At 39.4% G+C, this 20,690-nt stretch overlaps 1 protein-coding gene and 1 pseudogene across 3 annotated transcripts in view; both read left to right on the forward strand.

Annotated features, from left to right (window-relative positions):
* The window catches only part of LOC136839270 (uncharacterized), a 25,804-nt gene continuing 5,114 nt past the window's right edge, over positions 1–20,690 (forward strand). Inside the window, exons 1-10 of one of the 3 annotated variants that reach the window (XM_067105069.1) lie at positions 16–192; positions 3,433–3,600; positions 5,275–5,512; positions 6,328–6,442; positions 7,190–7,273; positions 8,776–8,864; positions 9,060–9,113; positions 10,187–10,366; positions 18,064–18,257; positions 18,705–18,841. In XM_067105069.1, coding sequence (XP_066961170.1) covers positions 74–192; positions 3,433–3,600; positions 5,275–5,512; positions 6,328–6,442; positions 7,190–7,273; positions 8,776–8,864; positions 9,060–9,113; positions 10,187–10,366; positions 18,064–18,257; positions 18,705–18,841 — 1,378 coding nt within the window. In that variant the 5' untranslated portion in view covers positions 16–73. Of the gene's footprint in view, positions 193–404; positions 528–3,432; positions 3,601–5,274; positions 5,513–6,327; positions 6,443–7,189; positions 7,274–8,775; positions 8,865–9,059; positions 9,114–10,186; positions 10,367–18,063; positions 18,258–18,704; positions 18,842–20,690 lie in introns of those variants that run through there. The other 2 variants (XM_067105071.1, XM_067105070.1) reach the window with 2 other exon arrangements.
* LOC136839875 (5S ribosomal RNA) lies at positions 12,866–12,981 on the forward strand (annotated as a pseudogene).

Below are 20,690 nucleotides of genomic sequence, written 5' to 3' on the forward strand. Positions count from 1 at the left end.
TGATGAAGTCACTTGCTAGAATGGTATTTGAATCCGGGGGAAAACCCGGAATGTTTTGGGGAATTTTACCAGCATGGATCGCCCCTCGTCCTCAACAACTGTCAAAACTGAAACCAAGATGCCTATTGTGGTGACAAGTATGAAATCGGGTTATGTTGGCCAGCCAGTTGGTGTAACACACCATTTTACAGCGTAAGTCCATTACAGGATAGTTTAGGATTCAGTTGAGTATCGCAAACTCTTATGACAATCAAGTCTTATGTTATCGTAGCCTGCCTGAAAACAGGGATGAATGCTTACACTTTATCGTTCCTTCTAGCGTACTCACTAAACCCCCAATATGTGACTAATAAGCCGCCTCCGAGTGGAGTGGGAAACCGGGATTTCATAATATGCAGAATGATTTGAGTATAAACGTGTATACCTTCAGTAGGCTAACCAAACCTTCTTAACTTAAGCTTACTTAGGTTGTCGGGCTTTACTTAATTCCTCCCTTGCCTGACTTAACCTGGAACCTGATCCTAAAGGTATGGTAGTAGAATTTTACTCTTAACCACTATAACATTTTGGACTTGAAAATGTAATTTTCTTAAGTTTTAATATGTGCTTTGAACGAAAATATAATTTTCCTATGTTTTAATGTGTGCTTTGAACGTTTCTGGCCTTCGTTTAGTTCAAAAATGAAGAAACCAACTACACCTAACTAAACCTAACCCTAACTTAAGGTACGAGTTCCTTACCATATTAAATGATAGTAGTTTGAAAAAATTCCATAAACTTACCTTAATCTCAATGAGAACTTGACCTATCAGTGGGATCTCAATGAGAACTTGGCCTATCAGTGGGATGAAAGTCCTTGTTGTTCACTTGTTCTGTGTTTTCCCCCACCATTCATGTTTAACCCCACCCAAAAGCCATACTTTCCCACTGTGGTCCCCTGAATTGTAGGATATAAGGGTGGCATTCATTATCTATATAAAAGTAAATATTTGCTAACAAAACCAATTTCAAAACATTCAAAGCACATATTAAAATTCAGGAAAATTATACTTTCAAGCTCAAAATGCAGTAATAGTTTGAAAGTAATACCAGTATTATGGCATCTCACTGGGGTTTGCCTGTTTCCTAGACATATTGGTATTACATTAATTAGTTTAAACAAGCAGTTATGGTTTCAGTAAAAATAAGATTAGAGTTACACATAAAATATCAGTTTTAAAGTGATTGCCATTATAGAAAACCATCAGAGAACTCAATGAAAATAGGTAGAGTGCAGTGTTTCCTAGCTCTTTGGATGAAGAAATGGTACCAGCTGTTCATAAACTTGATTATAGAACAACCACATATGAAAGTGAAATGGAAGTGCCATGAAATAACTACATAACACCACAAACTATGTACAGTATTAAACAAAAAGAATGTTCCAGAATAAATTGTGCAGTGCTCCAGGATAAACTATGCAGTGTTGCACATGTGTAATTAAGCTTTGATGATGTTGGTTGCACAAAGCAGCATAGACAGTAGAGCAGTTAATATAGGCAAATAATAGAGCAACCACTGAATATGATATCACAGCATAAAAAAGTAAGAATGAGTATAAGGGTTTAGCATAGAATAAAAATAACTTAAAGTTTACTGAAACTCTTTAAGATATAATCCATTTCCATAATTAATGACAGAAATGTAAAATGTAGGGCCTAAATATATGCCAAAGCAGGCATGACATAGCACAGTGCAGGCTATAGTCTAGGGTTTTTATTATCATCTTTGCTGATATTTTAGATTATTTTCATAGTGAACTGGTTATAGCAAAGATTGAGGTTAACAGGACTAGATTAAGTAGACTAAAACTTGGGGTAATACTTTGATACTTAAATTTCTTGCCAAGTTCAAGAACTTATTTTTTCCTCTGGTTATCCAGTGTTTTATGCATTTTTAACCATTACTGTAGATGCAAGCTGTTTTGTATATAAACTGTTTCTATATATAATATAATGTGATATTCCAGTGGGAACTGGAGTTTTCAGGCTGAGGAAAAGCCAAATGAGAGTGCATTGAATTAAGCAAGAATAGTTGAAAATGCATAAACCATTAGATATCAGATGGTGCATGTCTAGAATTAGTGTCAGTCTCTATAGTGGCTACAGAAATGTAATCTTTTGTCTTTTGTGTCCCCCAGGGTAGTGTTCATGGTCCATTACTGTTTATTATATGTGCAATATGTGGTTTGACCTTGAAAACAAGCTTTTTGCTTATGCAAATTATTATTCATTTGGCATCAGTCTTGTATCTTGAATACTAAATTTATATAGTGCTGAAATCTCACCAGAGATTTGGCTGAAATTAGTGCGCAGTGCAAGATATGGGGAATAAAAAAACTCAAAGTATGAGTTAAAGTATGAGTTAGCAGGTCTAGGGAATTGAACCCCCCATCCGGATCTTTTCATTAACATTGTTGCCCCAGCTGTTGCTCTAACAGTGTTGCATTCATTCAACTGTCTAGGCATCATTCTTGCTTGCAAATTCACTTTGGAGAATCATATGTGACCTCAACAGACCACTTTCACCTCTTTCTAATTTACATAAATTCCCCACAAGGTGTAGAAGTTCATTCTGCATCTTATTGCAGTTCTATCGTTACTTGTATATCCCATACACATTTAGGAGGGTTTCTAAGCTTACTAAACACCATATATCTGGCACATGATCAGCCTCTACTCCAGATTGCAAGACTGTGTATAGGGTTACAGGAGTAATTTTTTCCCCTGCTCATGTACATTACTGGGCAGATCACACTTCTGGATTGTAATGGAAACACCTCCAGTCAGGTTCCATAAGATAGTCTTCTACATATGGTTCAAGTATCCCACATAAAAAACAAAGTCTTCATACATATGGTGTACAGTAAGTATCTTACATAAAAGACAAAGTTTTATATTCTCGTCAGAACAAATAGCAAAATTTTAAGGTACTGTAGTTTCCATTCTTGTACATACACGAAGTCTTTTATTGTAATTGCACCTCAGCCAACCATGCATAGGCCCTGGTGTTGAAGGAACGTGAGGGATTGTAACTATTGTAATACAGTATAGTATAGTACTTTGCTACAGTTCCAACTATCCTTTCCAGCTGGCGCTGTGAATGCTTGATTTGTTTACACTGAAATAATTAATTATCAACCCTTGGGATTTGCTTTATGAATTTCTTTTGTAGTAAGATTATGAAGCATTCGCTTAGCTTGTTAAGTTCACTTCTTGCACACTAGCTGTGACCTTTACCTCCAGCTAAGAACCAGTTAGCTTTCAGCTATATAGTATTCTCAAACAACTATGGTTTGTATACCATTTAGTTTTTATGATTACATGTATATAATATTCAGTCAAGTAAGCTTTACTTTTCTGTTATGTAATTTTCTCTTTTATTTTTATACAGTGCTGGAATGGAAGTGCAAGGATTGAGTATATCAATAGACGAAGCTGCCAGCGTTTCAACAGACATGGTTGTTTCAGTAGAAGAACAAGCTGAACTTGAAGACACAGATATAAAGGATGTGAAACATGTACCTGACAGAAAGAAAAAATCACGTGTTTATTCACAAAAGTATGTTATCTTTTATCATGTATTAATAGATAGTAAATTATTTGCCTCTTTACTTAATTGTTAAAGCCATGCAAAAATTATGAATTTTAGGTACAGTGTGTATTTCATGTATGATTTTTGTGTTATTGTTTTCACATCTTGGTTTTTCATGGGGTTGACATTTGACTTTTGGTTAGATATAGTTTTGGCTTTAAGTCAGCAGCCGATCATCTTCTAACTTATGTTGTAAATGTCTTGAGGTGATACTTTATTTCTGATATTTTTTGTTGTGGTTTCAATTTCTTTCCAGCTCTGGAATGAATTGATATCCTGCTGGTCCATTAGCAAATTTTCTTTATTACTTCTGCGTGAGATTGATAACCTTGCAGGGTGGATTTGGTCTTTGGAACAAAAATAGTTTGTAGGGATCAAATTCAGAGTATTGCAGTTGGTGAATAATATTTGTCATCTACTTAGCCAAAAAGAGATAGATGAGTGACAGGTGAGCAAGCTGATTTTATTCCTGAACTGCCCTACTTCCTAGATTTGGCTCTGGAAAATACTGTACTGGGAACAATTTATTTACTGTGACAGTACAGGCAGTCGCCGGTTAACGGCAGGGGTTCCATTCCCGGCCGAGCACTGCTAACCAAAAATCAGCGATAATTATGGTAGTTAATGGTGCCAATAAACCGCTTATCGGCACTGATAAACTGCTTACCAACGCTGATTAACCGCTTACCGACGCCGATAAACCACTTACCGACACCAAAAATTGCTTACCGTTGCCGAAAATCTGGTTAACAACATTGTTAGTCAAGCACTGTAAAACTGGATCGTCGTTAACCAATGCCGCCAATAAGCGAGGACTACTTGTTGTACTGTACATGTATTTTGAAGGAGATGAGTCAGATTCATTTTTAACTAAATTAATAACATTTTGTTAAAAGTTGGGTTCATTTTAGACAGACCTTCTAAAGTTTGGATGTGTTCATTTCCATAAAGCATCATCGTAAGTTGTGTATAATTTGAACTCTTAGTCACTTATGAATGGCATTGCATACATTGTACTAGGCATGTACTTTCAGCAGGTGTAAGCAGTGGATCTTTAATTAGTGTACACAGTACTTTTAAAGCCCTTAGGGAAATTTTTACCCATTTACCACTAACAGTTTCAGTTGTTCTATCTTATTATTTTTAGAAATTTTTAAATATTACTAAAAGCTTGTCCATGTGAAGCTGATATTTATCACAAGGGTGAGGCAACTTAACTTGTGTCTATGAAGTATCATGGTCAATGGCATTTAATGGTAGTAATCATACTGTTTTCACTTTAGTCCATGTTGGGTATCATTATATGATATTTATCACAAGGGAGAGGCAACTTAACTTGTGTCTATGAAGTATCATGGTCAATGGCATTTAATGGTAGTAATCATACTGTTTTCACTTTAGTCCATGTTGGGTATCTTCAATAATGATAGGGTCAAGCCTCACTGATAGTAGCTTAATTGCCATACACCATTGTTCTGAAGTGCTGGGCATTTACCAATTCATATCTTATTTAATTTCTCCACTGGTAGTTCGATTTTTACACATCAGATAGATTTTAGAGTTATTCACCACTGGATACTAGATGTGGATATATGTAGAATCTAGGCTCATTTTGTGCTCATTTATTTTTAAATGTTTCAGGTTCCGAAAAAGTTGGAAGGAGCTACCAGAGTTTGAGGGCTGGTTAAGTGAAGGAAATGCCCATGATAAAGCATATTGTGTTGCATGTAACAAGGAATTGGTGGCTGGGAAATCAGAATTGTTGAAACATGCTGGTTCAAAAAGACATAAAAGAAGATATTCTGATATGCAGTCAAACATATCCGATCCAATAGAACTATCTAATACAATTGATGAACCGGGACTATCGCACACACTGGTGAGTATAGAGTGTTGTTTAGTACTTCATGTTTCGTATTTTATCTGTGAAGTGGTTTTTGAAAATTGTGTATTTTACAAGCCCTTATTTCACTCAATGTTGTTTAGGACCAGGGAATGTGAGTCTATCCAGTGGATCCTGCAATTTGTAGATCTGTGTAGGGATATTTTTACTGTTGGAAGATAGTTTTGGCTTGTATTAACATTTGGCTTGTATTGCCGGTTTTTATGTAGATCAAGTGTTTTTATGGTTATTGCTGGGACTCGGATTTCTTGAGTTCATTAAGCTTGGGTATGGTAAGTACAAGTAAGAGGGGTATACTTCTGGTTATAGCCTCATTGTGCTTGGCCACTTTTTGATGTCTTGATTTTACTCTAGTTATTATATTAATATTTAGACATCCTCTGTATTTGAAGTCATTGCTTAGTTTTTGATAACCAGATTTTAGCCATTCTTCTGAGAGACTATCTCATCGAAGCTTGGTGTCTTCAGAAACAGATTAAGGCAGTATTGCACAGCTGAAGTTGTTACAAGAAAAGGGTGACCGTAGGTTGATAGATTATTCCCTCAGCTAAGCTAGGAGCTTGCATACTTCTTTTCTAGACAGTTATTTAAGAATTGCATTACAGCAACCAGAGGAGATTTCATTGTTGACGGTGACCTATTTATGGATGTGATTGCTCCTCCTTTTCAGGGAATAACATTATTTGAAAGTCTAAGGAATCAGAATATCTGTGTAACATTATTACTAATAAAATAGAGAAATTTAATGAGATAGATCAATTGCTTTTATAAATTCTAATCTCCTTTTTCAGAGAATTATTGATTTACGAAGTGACACTGTGACCCGTCCAAGTAAAGCCATGAAAGATGTTATGTATGATGCCTTAGTAGGTGATGATGTGTTTCAGGAAGACCCTACTGTCACTGGTAAGAATGTGTTTGTGTAATGGCATACAAAGTAAAAACCTTAGCTGATAATAATACTATTAACAGTAATAATAATGACAATTATATACTAATATTTGAATCTTCTTGCTGTCTCTATTGTTATGAGGTGTTACATCACAAATGTAGATCATTCATGTCATTTTCAGTACCGCAAATACCATTTTTATCCAATATGCTGGAAAGTGATACGTATAAGCTTCCAAATCAGTTCTCTCATGAGAAATCTTGAGTTTAATCCCCTACTGTGTCAAGTCTTGGGTGTTTTCTACTGATCTGTTTTTGATGTAATCATTCATAAAGAGGACATCAGTGCTTGGATGGTTTATGCCTGTCAGACATTAAGGCATGAGTTTGAAATGAGATGCCTGTATTTTTAAGATGTAAATATAATTTTAAATATTGAAAAAATAAGTGCCCTATTTTTAATGTAAACATTTAAAGTAAAATTAAACATTTTTCAAAATGAAAAAGTAGATTTTAAACATAAATTCTGAAAACCTTTAAAATGTTAGTCATATCTTTTTCATATTCTGGATATGTACAGTACTGTCATTTTTGCATTAGATTGCTGTGATTAAATTACTTTTAATTTACTTACTACTGTTCCCCAGTTTATTAAGATTGAGCAAGGATATTTTTTGTTTGCATATATTAGGTATGTGACAGAGAATATTATCATTTTCTCCATTAGTGTTCTCTAGAAGTAATATTTTCTTCATTTCACAGCTCTTGAAAGGAAAGTTGCAGCTCTGTTAGAAAAGGAAGCAGCTTTGTATGTTCCATCAGGAACTATGGCCAATCTTATCTGTGGTAAGTAAAATAGTTTTACTAAGACAAAGTTTTATATATATGTAAAGGCTTTTTGTAGGCTGATATAGTGGAAGAATAGAATAGCCATTTTAGTTTTACTTTGCAGGACCTGTCTTGATTTACAAGAACCTTTATCTTGTCTGTGAATTTTGAGTTACTGGAGAATTTTCACCAGCTTTCATCAATAAGCACAAAACAATGTAAACAAGCTTTTAACTAACTAGTCTCTATGAACTAAGCCATCCTTTCCTTTTTTCAAAAAGGTTTATCCAGAAAGTTAGGCTTTCTCTTTTCTCTGTGCTGTTCAACAACTGTACCCACCATTAATGAAATGCAATAACACTAATTCACATTCAGTTGACTATAAGGATCCCCCCCATCGTGTATTAATTATTTTTCAGATTTTTGAAATGGACTTTAAAGATAGTATTAAAGTACTGTACATAGGCATGGATAAAATATATACAGTGTCATTTATGGTACTGTTTACCAAAGTATTAATTAAATGTAGGTAAAGCAGAAAGAATATACTGTATTCAGAAATTAAAGTAAATTAATTGAATGAATAAATAATCAGCAACGGTATATTTATATATTCATACTATGTATGTATTTGCAGCCACCCTGGGATACTTTCTACAATCTCCATAATCATGTAGTAGAGTAGCTGCATATGAAAGCTATGCTTTAGATCAAAAGTATTTCATTATACAAACTACTTACATTAGTGTCAAAAATGTAATATTCACAATAAATGACATGTAGTAACAGAAGAATTAATTAAAATCTAAAGTTAAAGCTCATTATCAAAGTACTGTAGGTGGATAATGTAACTCTTTATATTAGTTTAGTCAACTTGTAAAATGTACTATAAATTTACTTGATCTTAGTTAAAAAAATTATATGCTAAACACAGTACTTGTTTTTCTTTTTACTCTAGTCCCTGTATCTAATATTTATGGGGGACTGGAGACCCCAGTGAGAAACTGGTGTTTGGGTATGGGGAAAATCAAAATTGCATGAATTTCACCTGAAAGAATTTTCATTTTTTTGTAGCACAGTATCAACACTTATGGAAAATGAATGATTAAGGAAATGTATTCCATTAATAGTTGAAAATTTGTCCAATAATAAGGGATCTCTTTTCTTTAGTCCCCTTAGGGGGTTAGTGCCACCAGTGCAACTCACGTGGTGCACTTAGGCATTATTTAAAGTTTTTTGAGGTATCTCTTCAGCCCCTAGCTGCAACCCTTTTCATTCCTTTTACTGTACTTCTGTTCATATTTCCATTCTTTCATCTTAGTTTCCACCCTCTCCTAACAAGAGTTTCATAGTGCAACTGCAAATTTTTCTTCCTGTTACACCTTTAAAACCTTTGTATGCTCAATTTCCCTTAAGTTTCAGCGCTTGGCCCTTGGCCTAAATTTCATATTCCTTTTTCATTTCCTCTTTTGTTTAATATTCTAGGTTATGCTATAAATATTTTTCTTATACATTTTCAGTATTAGCTCACTGCTGGGACCGAGGTTCAGAGGTGATAGTTGGGGATGAGAGTCATTTACATCAGTGGGCTCAAGGGGGTATTGCACAGGTGAGCTATTCTTCAAGTGAAAATCTGAGAAAGAGAAAGAAATGAGTCTTTTTCCTCTCTCTTGTTTTTCTGTTCAACATCTGGTAAATTGAGATTGTAATAGATGAACAGCAATAGATTACTAAAAATATATTAATTCACTTGTTAAAATTGATTTATAATAGAAGTACTTTTCAGGAATCCTAACCTTTTCAGCTGACCCGCACAATGAGAACTTCCTTTATCACTCCAGTGCTCGCTTTACCAAATGTGAGGAATACATTGTACATGTGAAAAACAGCTTTTTGACGGCTTGCTTTGCCAGATATTTGAGAAATACATTATATATATGAAACAAAATAGATTTTTATGGGAAAAATAACCAGTTCCTAGTTGCTCACAGCTGACATGGGATTGCTTTTGTTGATACCTTATAATGCTTTAAAAAATATCATATTTATTGCTTTATTAAAAGATATTTTCACATAATCTCCAGAAGTTACCATACAGTTGTAAGTGTACTACTTAATATTACCAGAATTTATACGGGTATAATATAGTGTGTACTTACAGGCTAGGTGGGATACATAGTTTTGCCATCTGCTTTGGCATTGAAAGATTGTAAGTGTTATTTCCTTGTCAATGTCTATTTACCAAAGGACTCCTGTCAACTCTGGCCCCTTGAGTATTAGCGCTTCATTCCTATGCCTCAACCTCTGATATCTCTTTCACAACCTCTGGGACCTTTCATCATCTTGCCTGTGCTCTATGTCCAAGGGGGCAGCTAGTACCTTAGAACTGTGCCCCCTCAAACTTTCATCACATCAGTTGTCAAATGTGTCATAGAGCTTGCTGGCTAGTATATAAAAGGCAACTGTAATGATATTGTACATTATGCTGAGAACTTCTTTAATGTGATTTATCCACTTTTTGCTAGGTACATTATCAGCCAGGAGTGAGGGTTTTGCTGTGTAACAACAGGAAAATGGGACACAGTCCTTTCACTGTTCATTTATTGCTTTTGTTAAACCAGGTTTTTAATTTGTCTGCAAACATATAAAACTTTTGAAGCTCTGGGATTTTTCAGCAATCTACTTCCTATTCTTTGTAATTTAATGTAAGCAAAAGAAGATTCGTAGTTGCCCATGAATTATGTTTAGGAGGAAATCCTGTCTAGTTACACTGTCTACTGAGTAAAAATGCAATTGTATAATATAAAATACAGTACTGAAATTCAGCTAAATATATCTGGTATTTTTTGTAGTAACTCTGTGAACACTAGGATAAAGATAGTTTTGTTATACTATTTTCCTTACCAATATGTCCATAATTTATTCCTTTAGGTTGGGGGCGTTCATCACCGCACAATTAAGAATTTGCCAGATGGAACTTTCTCACTGTCTGAATTGCGAACATTAATTCGAGATAATAACCCATATTTTCCTGTTACTACTCTAGTCTGCATTGAAAATACACATAATATGAAAGGAGGAAAGGCCTTACCTTTAGAATGGCTAGATGAGGTAAGTTTCTTGTAGTAAGCTGATCTGTTTATACTGTATTTCACTTTTTGAGAGTTAATTTAAAGAATTTATATTTTGTTCATGCAACTTACCTGTCAGATATATATATAGCTGTATTCTCCAAGTCCGACAGAATTCCAAAACTTCGCGGCACACGCAGTGGGGGCCAGGTGGTTAATACCCATTCCCGCCGCTGGGAGGCGGGTATCAGGAACCATTCCTATTTTCTATTCAGATTTTCTCTGTCGCCGGTACTGTCAACAACTGTTTTCAGTACCTCCGTCTTTGGATTTCATAAACTCGTTATTTTCCACTTAAGTATTCTATTTGACTTTTGGTTTTTGTCTTTGGATTGTGGATTGGCATACGCTTTTTGTGGAATTTGCTTTTGATTGCTCTTTGGATGATGTCTGGATCTAGTTATGCTAGCTTCAGAGTATGTTGTGTGAATGAGTTTAAGGTGAGGCTACCGAAAGTTTCGGTAGATCCTCACTTTATATGCATGAGGTGTAGGGACAGGTTTGCTTGATAAATGATCTCTTACTTTGCCTCCCACCCTGCTAATTTATTAGTTCAGGATTTCATTCTCGCACTAATAGTGCTCCTTTGCATCTGGAAGATGGCTAACAAAATATTATCTATTGCGAAGGTGGATAGATTGAGCGAGTCAAGCGATAATAAAGAAGAAACAATAGTAACGCTGGGTCAGTCAAAGTGCACGCCGTGAAAACGGACTCGTAAATGCGGACGCTGAAGAGGATATGTCCAATAAAGTTTTCGTAACTATGTTGTTACAACAAAATCAAACACTTATGGAGTTATTAAAGGAAATGTAAGGTTTGTTTTTGGAGATAGTCTACAGAGCAGCGGGACTCGAGTGACGCCGCGTGGGCAATGGCTGCCTCCTAGTAAAAGTAAACAAACGCTTTCGAAGTTCAAAGTAGCACGGTAAACGTTAAAGATGCCATAATTTACTCAGGTCGGTATCAAACATTAGTTTTAGTCAGGGATAACCTACCATAATTTTAGTTAAAACGACGAGAATAGGTTTTATCTCGCCGAGACTGATTTAAATCTACCGGCCTAACGTAGGCGAGCCAAATTCTAGTACTCGTAGGCTAAGCGGGAGTTGAGACTTCCCAAGTAGGTAGCCTGTTTCACAATATATTGACTGGGGGGCCTTTCTGTCAAGCATGCTTCGTCTCCCAGTCGTGCTCACCGCTCGCTGGATCGCCATCGTGACGCTCTGCTGCAGCGTGACGCTCCGCAAGCAGCTATCCTGGACGCTTCTGTAGCTGCTCGTCAGACGCTCCTCGCTGCCGTGCAGGACGCTCGGCTGACCACCAGCGTGACGCTCCGCAAGCAGCTATCCTGGACTCTTCTGTAGCTGCTCGCCAGACGCCGGCTGGACCACTAGCGTGACGCCCGCAAGCAGCTATCCTGGACTCTTCTGTAGCTGCTCGTCAGGGCGCTTCTCTCGCTGCCGCAGGACGCCAGCTGGACCGCCATCGTGACGCCCGCAAGCAGCTATCCTGGGCGCTTCTGTAGCTGCTCGTCAGGACGCTCCTCTCGCTGCCGTGCAGGACGCCAGCTGGACCGCCATCGTGGCGCTCCGCAAGCAGCTATCCTGGACACTTCTGTAGCTGCTCATCAGGACGCTCCTCTGCGCTGCCGTGCAGGACGCCGGATGGACTCTCGGGAGGCGCCTCTTTGGTTGCTCGAAGTGAAGCTTCAGAGCAATCAAAGTCTGCGGGAAGCGTGATCCCATCTGCGTGTTGGACCGCTAGGCCTTCGTTTCTCCATTGAAGAGGGAGAAGTCTCTTGTGAGTCGGAGCCTGCAGTCCTTGAGCAGCCTCCCCCTTCCTCGTCTACGGACTACCAGGTGTTAGCCGGCCTTTCTTAAGGACTTGTTTGGCGACAAGTTTCAAACCCTCGCCACTCTCTCTCCTCCTTCGCAGTTTGCTTCGGCCCTGGACGAGGAGAGCGCCGGGTTTGTCAAGATGACTTCGTCTCTGGCGACGAAGAAGGCCTTCAAGAAGGTTAACACCTGGATGGAGGAAGGAAGACCCAAGGCAAGACTTCTTTTGCCCTGCCTCCGTCCAAGCTGAGCGGCAAGGCAGGTATGTGGTAAGAGACCGGGAGGACGTCGGCTCAAGAGTTCCTTTGTTGTCCCAGGAGACTTCGCTAGCTTGGTCGACGCGCCTAGAAGGTCCCTCCTGTCGGCTGCCAAAGTGTCCTGGACTATGTCGGAGACGGATCACCATTTGAAAGGACTGTTTCGAACCATGGAGGTCTTCATTTTCCTGGACTGGTGTTTGGGGGCTCTAGACGTCAGGATTAGGAGTCCCGACTCGATCTGCCTGGGGGAGCTGTCCAGCGTGTTGAACTGCATGGACAAGGCAGTCAGGGATGGCTCAGAGGAACTGGCTTCCTCTTTTTATGCGGGCCTCTTGAAGAAGAGGGCCTTGTACTGTAACTTTACAGCCTATGGCCCTACCAGCCAACGGCCATACCACGTTGAGCACCGCTTCTCGTGCGATCAGCAAGTTAAGCAACGTTGGGTCTGGTCAGTACTTGGATGGGTGACCGCCTGGGAACACCAGATGCCTTTGGCGTCATACTTTTGCAAAGTCAGTTTCTCCGTCGCAGAGGGCTTTGCTGTTCTCCCCTGTTTTCGAGCCATCTCTTCCCCAGTCCTTGTTCAAGGATCTCTCCTCCAGCTTGAAGGAGGCCACTCAAGACCTCTTGGCCCACTCGTCAAGACGCCCGCAGTCCCTTTGATGTCGTTGTCGGGTCAGACCTCCAGGAAGTAGAAGCCCTTTTGTGGAGGAGCTTCTTCCTCGAGATCTTCTCCCCAAGGTAGAGGTCTTTTCAGAGGCGGAGCCCCGCCTAAACCTTGGGGCAGGAAGTGATTTGCAGGGCCTCCAGACACCTGTAGGAGCCAGGCTTCTTTCGTTTGCGAGAGCCTGGAGAGCAAGAGGGGCAGACACCTGGTCCCTTGAAGTTATCGAGAGAGGATACAAGATCCCCTTTCTCGACTCTCCACTTCTGTGCACGTCGCCCAGGGATCTGTCGTCCTCATTCCATCAAGAGAAGCAACAGATCCTTTTCGAGCTATTAGAGCAAATGCTCAAGCCAGAGCTGTGGAGCAAGTCCTGGAGCTGGACTCCCAGGATTCTACAACCGACTGTTCCTAGTTCGAAGCAGTCGGGAGGATTGAGACCAGTCCTTGATGTCAGTAGACTGAACCGCTTCATGGTGAAGGAGAAGTTCACGATGGAGACGTCCCAGTCTGTTTTAGGAGCATTAAGACCAGGAGATTCGATGGTCGCTCTGGACTTACAGGACGCTTACTTTCACGTTCCCATACATCCCCAGTCGAGGAAGTATTTGAGGTTTGTACTAGGGGACGAGTGTTTCAATGCAGAGCTCTTTGCTTCGGGCTAAGCACAGCTCCCATGATCTTCACGATTATCATGAGAAATCTGGCGAGATGGCTTCACTTGGCGGGTATTCGTATCTCGCTTTACCTGGCCGATTGGCTCATCCGAGCCTCTTCACAGTCAAGGTGTCTGGAGGACCTGAATGCGAATTTAGAGTTGACAAAGTCCCTAGGACTTCTAGTGAACGAAGAAAAGTCCCATCTGATCCCGACGCAGTCCATCGTCTATCTGGGGATTCAGATGGATTCAGTGGCTTTTCAAGCTTTTCCATCCCAGGAACGTCAGTAGCAATGCTTAGAAAAGTCTCATCCTTCCTAGGGAAGGAAATATGCTCGGTGAGGGAATGGACGAGTTTGCTGGGGACCATTTCCTCTCTGGAGAAGTTTGTTTCCTGGGAAGACTTCATCTCAGGCCGCTCCAGTTTTCCTGGCGGAAAACTGAATAGACAAGGAGAATCTAGAGGAGACCCTGAAGATCTCTCCCGTTTTCAAAGATTCACCTGAGGTAGTGGCTCGACCCTCGAGGTTGGCAGAAGGGGTTTCTCTATGCCTTCTGAGCCCCGACCTGGTGTTGTTTTCCCTACGCTCCCAGGGAGGGATGGGGGAGCAACACTAGGAGGGGAGAAAGTGTCAGGCACCTGGAGAGGGTAACAGGTGTCCTGGCACATCAATCTCAAGGAATTAGGGGCGATCCTGCTGGCCCTTCAATCCTTCGAGAGCCAAGTGTCAGGCCGAGTCGTACAAGTAAATTCAGACAACTCCACAGCCCTGGCATACCTCAAGAAACAGGGAGGAACTCGTTCCCGGTCCCTGTTCGCCCTGGCGAAGGAGATCCTGCTTTGGGCCCATGCGCGGGGGATCACGATCCTTGCGAGGTTCGTTGCAGGAGTGGAGAATATCCGCGCGGACCTTCTCGGTCGACAGCGTCAGCTTCTACCGACCGAGTGGACCCTTCACGAGGAAGTATGTCAGGAGCTGTGGAGGTTATGGGGACGTCCCTTGGTAGATCTGCTCAGGCAGCCCCATTTCGAAAGGTACCTCAAAACTTCCCCGCTATGAGTCTAACTGCATTCAGACTATCAGCCAACAACAAGGATCTTCACGATCTCTTGAGATCCTTTGAGACTGTCAAGGTACCTCATTCCAGGACGCCTCCCTGGAACCTGGATGTCGTCCTAAATTTTTTATGTCAAATACCTTCGAGCCTCTTTCTTCGGCGTCTCAAGAATGTGACAAGGAAGGTTTTTTCCTAACTGCTCTGGCTACGGCGAAGAGAGTTAGTGAACTTCAGGCTATCAATAATCATGTAGGTTTTAGAGGCCATAATGCAGTATGTTCTCTAAGCCGTATGTTCTTGCTAAAACGAGAACCCGTCTACCCCTTGGCCCAGGACCTTCGAGATTAAGGGTATGACGGAAATTCTCGGACATGAACCAGAAAGAGTCATGTGTCCTGTCAGGGCTCTCAAATTTTATTTGCAGAAGACTCGGGAAAGTCGAGGTCCTTCGGACAGTCTGTGGTGCTCTGTCAAGAGGCCGGATTTGCCTCTTTCTAAGAATGCACTGGCGTTCTTTTTTAGAAGCACCATTTTAGACGCACTTTCCGACGTTCAAGACAGTGACTTGAGTTTTTTGAAGTTAAGGCTCACGAAGTTAGAGCCATTGCAACCTCGGTGGCTTTCCAGAAGAACATGTCCCTTTGCGATCTTCTGGGTACCACCTTCTGGCGAAGCAATTCGGTGTTCGCTTCACATTACTTGCGGGACGTGAAGACGACATACGAAGACTGCTATTCGCTAGGACCATACGTTTCCGCACTCCAGATCGGCCCCATAACACTTCTAGGCCTGGACCTCTGTCGGACTCCCAGGACCAGGAGAGGGCAAGTCGAAAGCCACAGGAGGGTTACGGGGCTTCCCACCGATCTGGCGTCCCTTTGGCAGGACCTGTTGTCGCTTCTGCAGACACAGTGTTGTGGGCAGGGGAGCGATTCTCATCCTATCCTTTAGAGGTTAGGAAGTATATTTTAATCTTGATTTTGTTTTTTTTACGTCAGATCGGTCCCATAACGCTTCTAGGCCTGGACCTCTGTCGGACTCCCAGGACCAGGGAGAGGGCATGTCGAAAGCCGCAAGAGGGTTACGGAGGCTTCCCCCGATCTGGCGTCCCTTCGGCAGGACCTGTTGACGCCTAGGTCAGGTGGTTGGTCGTTGCTCCTTTGCCCTCACAGTATGGCCTTATGATCTAGTCCCATTGTGGTCACGCCCCGTGGACAGATCATCTAGAACTCACCAGCTATATAGGTCACTACCTTGCTGGAGACTCTAGTAAAGCAGAAGCAGGCTTGGGTGACAGTAATCACGAAGTCAGCTATGCTAACATAGGCCTGGACCTCTGTCGGACTCCTAGGACCAGGGAGAGGGCATGTCGAAAGCTGTAAGTTGGTTACGGGGACTTCCCACCGATCTGGCGTCCCTTCGGCAGTTGATGCTCTCGGTCAGGTGGTTGGTCGTTGCTCCTTTTGCTCTCACAGTATGGTCTTATGATCTAGTCCCATTGTGGTCATGCCCCCGTGGACAGATCATCTAGAACTCACCAGCTATATAGGTCACTACCTTGCTGGAGACTGTAGTAAAGCAGAAGCAGGCTTCGTGACTGTAATCACGAAGTCAGCTATGCTAACAAGTAAGGAACCAAGGCGTCAATCGCCTACATATATTTGTTTCCTAAATCCTATTCTGTCTCTTCCCACCTCCAATGGTGGGATTCAGCTATATATATATCTGACAGGTAAGTTGCATGAACAAAATGATATTTTAATGATAAAATAAAGTTTGTTCATACTTACCTGGCAGATATATATAATCATAGTGCCCACCCTCCTCCCCTCAGGAGACAGTGGCACTAGAAAATCTGAATAGAAAATGGGAATGGTTCTGATACCACCTCCCAGCGGCGGGAATGGGTATTAACCACCTGGCCCCACTGCGTGTGCCGCGAGTTTTGGAATTCTGTCGGACTTCGGAGAATACAGCTATATATATATCTGCCAGGTAAGTATGAACAAACTTTATTTTATCATTAAAATATCATTTTGAGGAGACAATTTATAAATTTTTCAAATTATATAAGTAAGTACGTGTAGATGCAAGAAGGAAGAAAGGCACAAGTCAAGTGATACTCCTTAGTTAGAACTAATTGGATTAATTATTGTTAGATGCATATGCTCATGTTTATATGAGGAAACAACTTGTTACTTTCCAAATGACATATTCTTAGTCTAAGTGGAAAATCTGTTTCTTACATGTCAGTTGTAATTTAGAGGCAGTGGTTAAGAAATCAAATGAGGTTACATATGAAGGAAATTCCCCCATCTTATCTCTCACAGCTCTTTACTTCTTTGTTTTTTATGGGTCTTTTTGCCAGTTTTTCACCATTTCATTTTCGTCACTGTCACTTTGATTCGCCAATAATTTCATATGTTGCACATCCCTCTAATCATGCGTCCATATCTGCACTTCCCTCTTTAATGTGCCATGTTGTTAAGAGTTTCATTTTAAAAACCCTCAAAGAAGGTTAAATTACTAAGAGTATTCATTTTGTTCATATCAAGCTTATATTTCTATGCTGCTAAATGAGTAAGAGGAAATGAAGTGAGAGGGAGAGAGAGAGATTGGCTATTATACCTCCATCATTATAAAAATGTTTATGTTGACAAGGAAAATCAAAGAGATTTTGAAAAGGAGTGGCCATAAAATACTAGGTGTCATGGCCAGAGTATAATAGGAAAATTGTATCACAAATAAGGAGAGATATGGTGTACAGAGACTGAAAAAACAAGATCTCAAAGAGTGAGATGCGTTGGGCACATGATGAGAAAGGATGAGGAACAGTTGGTTAGAAAAGCAGTAGCTCTGAAGAAGAAGGAAAAAATCATGTAGGAAAACCCAGGAAATTATGAAGATAGGAGACTGAGGACTCTAGATTATTGTGTCATTGATATATGTTATGTAAAATATTAACTTATGTTAACTATAAAATGTTTTACTTAATATATGAAAAATTACATGAATTAGCAAATACATAAATAGTATAGCACAGTATATAGTTCTTGGATCTGAAGTTAGTAGTACTAATGAGAACTTTAGTAGAATTTTGATTAAAGGATATATTTTATCAGGGGTACAGTAGGAGGATCTTGTAGATATTATTTCTGATTGGTTGAATGTTAATTATCTCAGCACATTATTTTCCAGTTAGGAGAAATGTGCCATGAGCTAAATCTTCCATTACATGTGGATGGAGCCAGATTGATGAATGCATCGGTAGCTTTGGGAATGAATCCAAGTCGTCTAGTTGCATCATGTGACTCAGTTGCCTTATGCCTTAATAAAGGCCTTGGTGCACCAATGGGTTCCCTTGTAGTTGGAACAAAAGATTTTATTGCAAGGTTAGTCCATTTTCACAACAATGTACTGTATACAGAATTTAGTATGACCATACTTGATCAATTTTAAGTAGAGTGATCAAAGTATTATATTAGATGAGAACATAACTTAGGCTTTAAAACTTTGCATCATTTTGCATTAGAAAAAAGGTAAATTTTTCTCTTTTTTTTTTTTAAGAGAAAGAAATTTTATAAGGCACAAGATTGTAGACTTGAAGCAATAAAACCTTTAGTGAAGCTATTTTCTTCATAGTTTATGTTAATATAGTGGAATCTTGGCGTCATAATAGCTCTTCCGAGCACCTCATATGTATTTTAAATAATTCTACATATTGATTCATTTGAGGAGTATGTTGAGGAATTACTACTTCAAGAAACATGCTGATAAAATAATTATAAAGAAATGTATCATTTTTTTAATCCCACAAAGTTTTCTTTTTCCATCTTCAGGGCATTAAGAATACGGAAAGTATTAGGTGGGGGTTTGCACCAGTGTGGTATGATGGCTGCTGCTGGTATTTTTGCATTAGACCATGTGGTTCCAAGGTTAGCTTGGGACCATAGTCATGCAAGAGCAATTGCACAAAGTAAGTGTGAGTGCTGTATATGGCAGTCCCTGGGTTATAGCAGCTCTGACTTAAGGCATTCTGAACTTACAGCGCTTTTTCAAATATTCATAAAATAAATCAGTTCCGGGTTACGGCTGATGGTTTGAAGTTACGGTGCCATAAGCGAAGTAACTAGGATTCTGAGCAGCGTAGATGTAGGCACTAGTATAACGAGATAAGAAAACCAATTTACGGAGCTGTAGCAACCGGGAGGGTTCACTATAAGAAGGTCCCTCCAGTAAGAAGGGGAGAAAACCAGTTTATTACCAGGGCAAAGCTTAAAAACCTGTTTCTTTCCCCAGGCTTACATAAGACTATCTCTCTCTCTCTCTCATTACAGCGTTTTCCAACTTACGGCACACTGCTGGGAACGGAACCCCCACTGTAACCCGGGGACTGCTTACTGTAGTTTTTTTATATAGAAGGAAATTAAGAATTTTGAAAACAGATTTTATGCCTTGTGAATACAAACCATTGTTGTATAAGAGCCTACTATTTCAGTAGTTTTAGACCAGCAAAAAATCTTCACTAGACAAACCCACTTTCATTCCCTCCAGCTGGGCAAAGATATGTATATCAGTTCAAGAGCAAATTTTACTCACTACAGGAAATTAGAGATTTAGAGGTATATCTTTCCTGAGCATCTATCACTATCAGGAAAAACAAGATCTTTGTAAATTTCAAGTCCCATGTTCTTTAAAGCCAAAAGTAAAAGTGATTTGTATCTGCAAAATAAAATCTGTTTTGAGAACTGTTGATTTTCCCATTACTTGAGTGTAGATTAATTGTCATCAGTGGAAGTAATTTAAGATTGAATGTTTTGATAATTTTCTCTATACAATGGCACCTCAACTCATAGACGGTACAGGTAAAAATGACCCAGTGTTTCAGTCACTGGGTCAGTGGTATATGATAGCGTAAGCCTGACTAGCTTATGACATGTTTCAGAAAGTAAGGATTTTTAAAATTTTTATGTCAAACCAGATACTGTAAATAACAAAACTTAAGTAAGCCATACAAACAAAAATATGGCTGAAATGTTCACTAGATTTTTAATGTGGAAGATACCAATATGTGAGTGCAAAACTATAGCTACTCCCGCTGTTTAAAATCATGAGACAAATGCACACTCACATGCAATGCAATGAGGTGCTTTTGTTATTATTATTATTATTAATCATCATCATTATTATTTTGACTGCATGTATTGTTGAATTCATTACAGTTTGCAAGATCCTCCTCAGAAATTATCATTATTGATACAATCCTAAATAGAACAGAAATTATTGTAAGTTTTTAAAAAAAAGTTGCTACTGCCATAGAATTCAGAACTATTCAGCTTACTTCCCCCTTCCAATAATTGTAACACTCAAAAGATATTGTACATAAGTTTTATTCCACCCACTCCAAGTACGTCATTTCATGTCATTCCTCATTTAAGAAAGCCATAAAAATCTTTCATGAAAATATTTGCATATAGAGAAACATAGGTAGTTAGTAGGAAAGGAGAGATAATAGACAGAGCAACACGGTCCAAAATTGTCTGTAAGACGTTATTTGACACCTCTATCTGATTGTTTTATTATATATTATTGTAACACTGTACTTGAATATTTAACATTAAGTTATACTATATTTGAGTATTTAATATTAAGCTTAAGCCGCAGTCAGTCAGGGATCATGGGTTTAAAAAGAAGTCAATAATTTTTTTATCTTTTTATCTTTACTTTTGTTTTGTAGGTGCATTGTTTATTTTTATTAATACATTCCTATTTTATATGTATAGCAACATTTATATTGAAAATTATACTTTATAGTATATTTATAT

Source organism: Macrobrachium rosenbergii, chromosome 6, assembly GCF_040412425.1.
Source record: "Macrobrachium rosenbergii isolate ZJJX-2024 chromosome 6, ASM4041242v1, whole genome shotgun sequence".
Lineage (NCBI taxonomy): Eukaryota > Metazoa > Arthropoda > Malacostraca > Decapoda > Palaemonidae > Macrobrachium > Macrobrachium rosenbergii.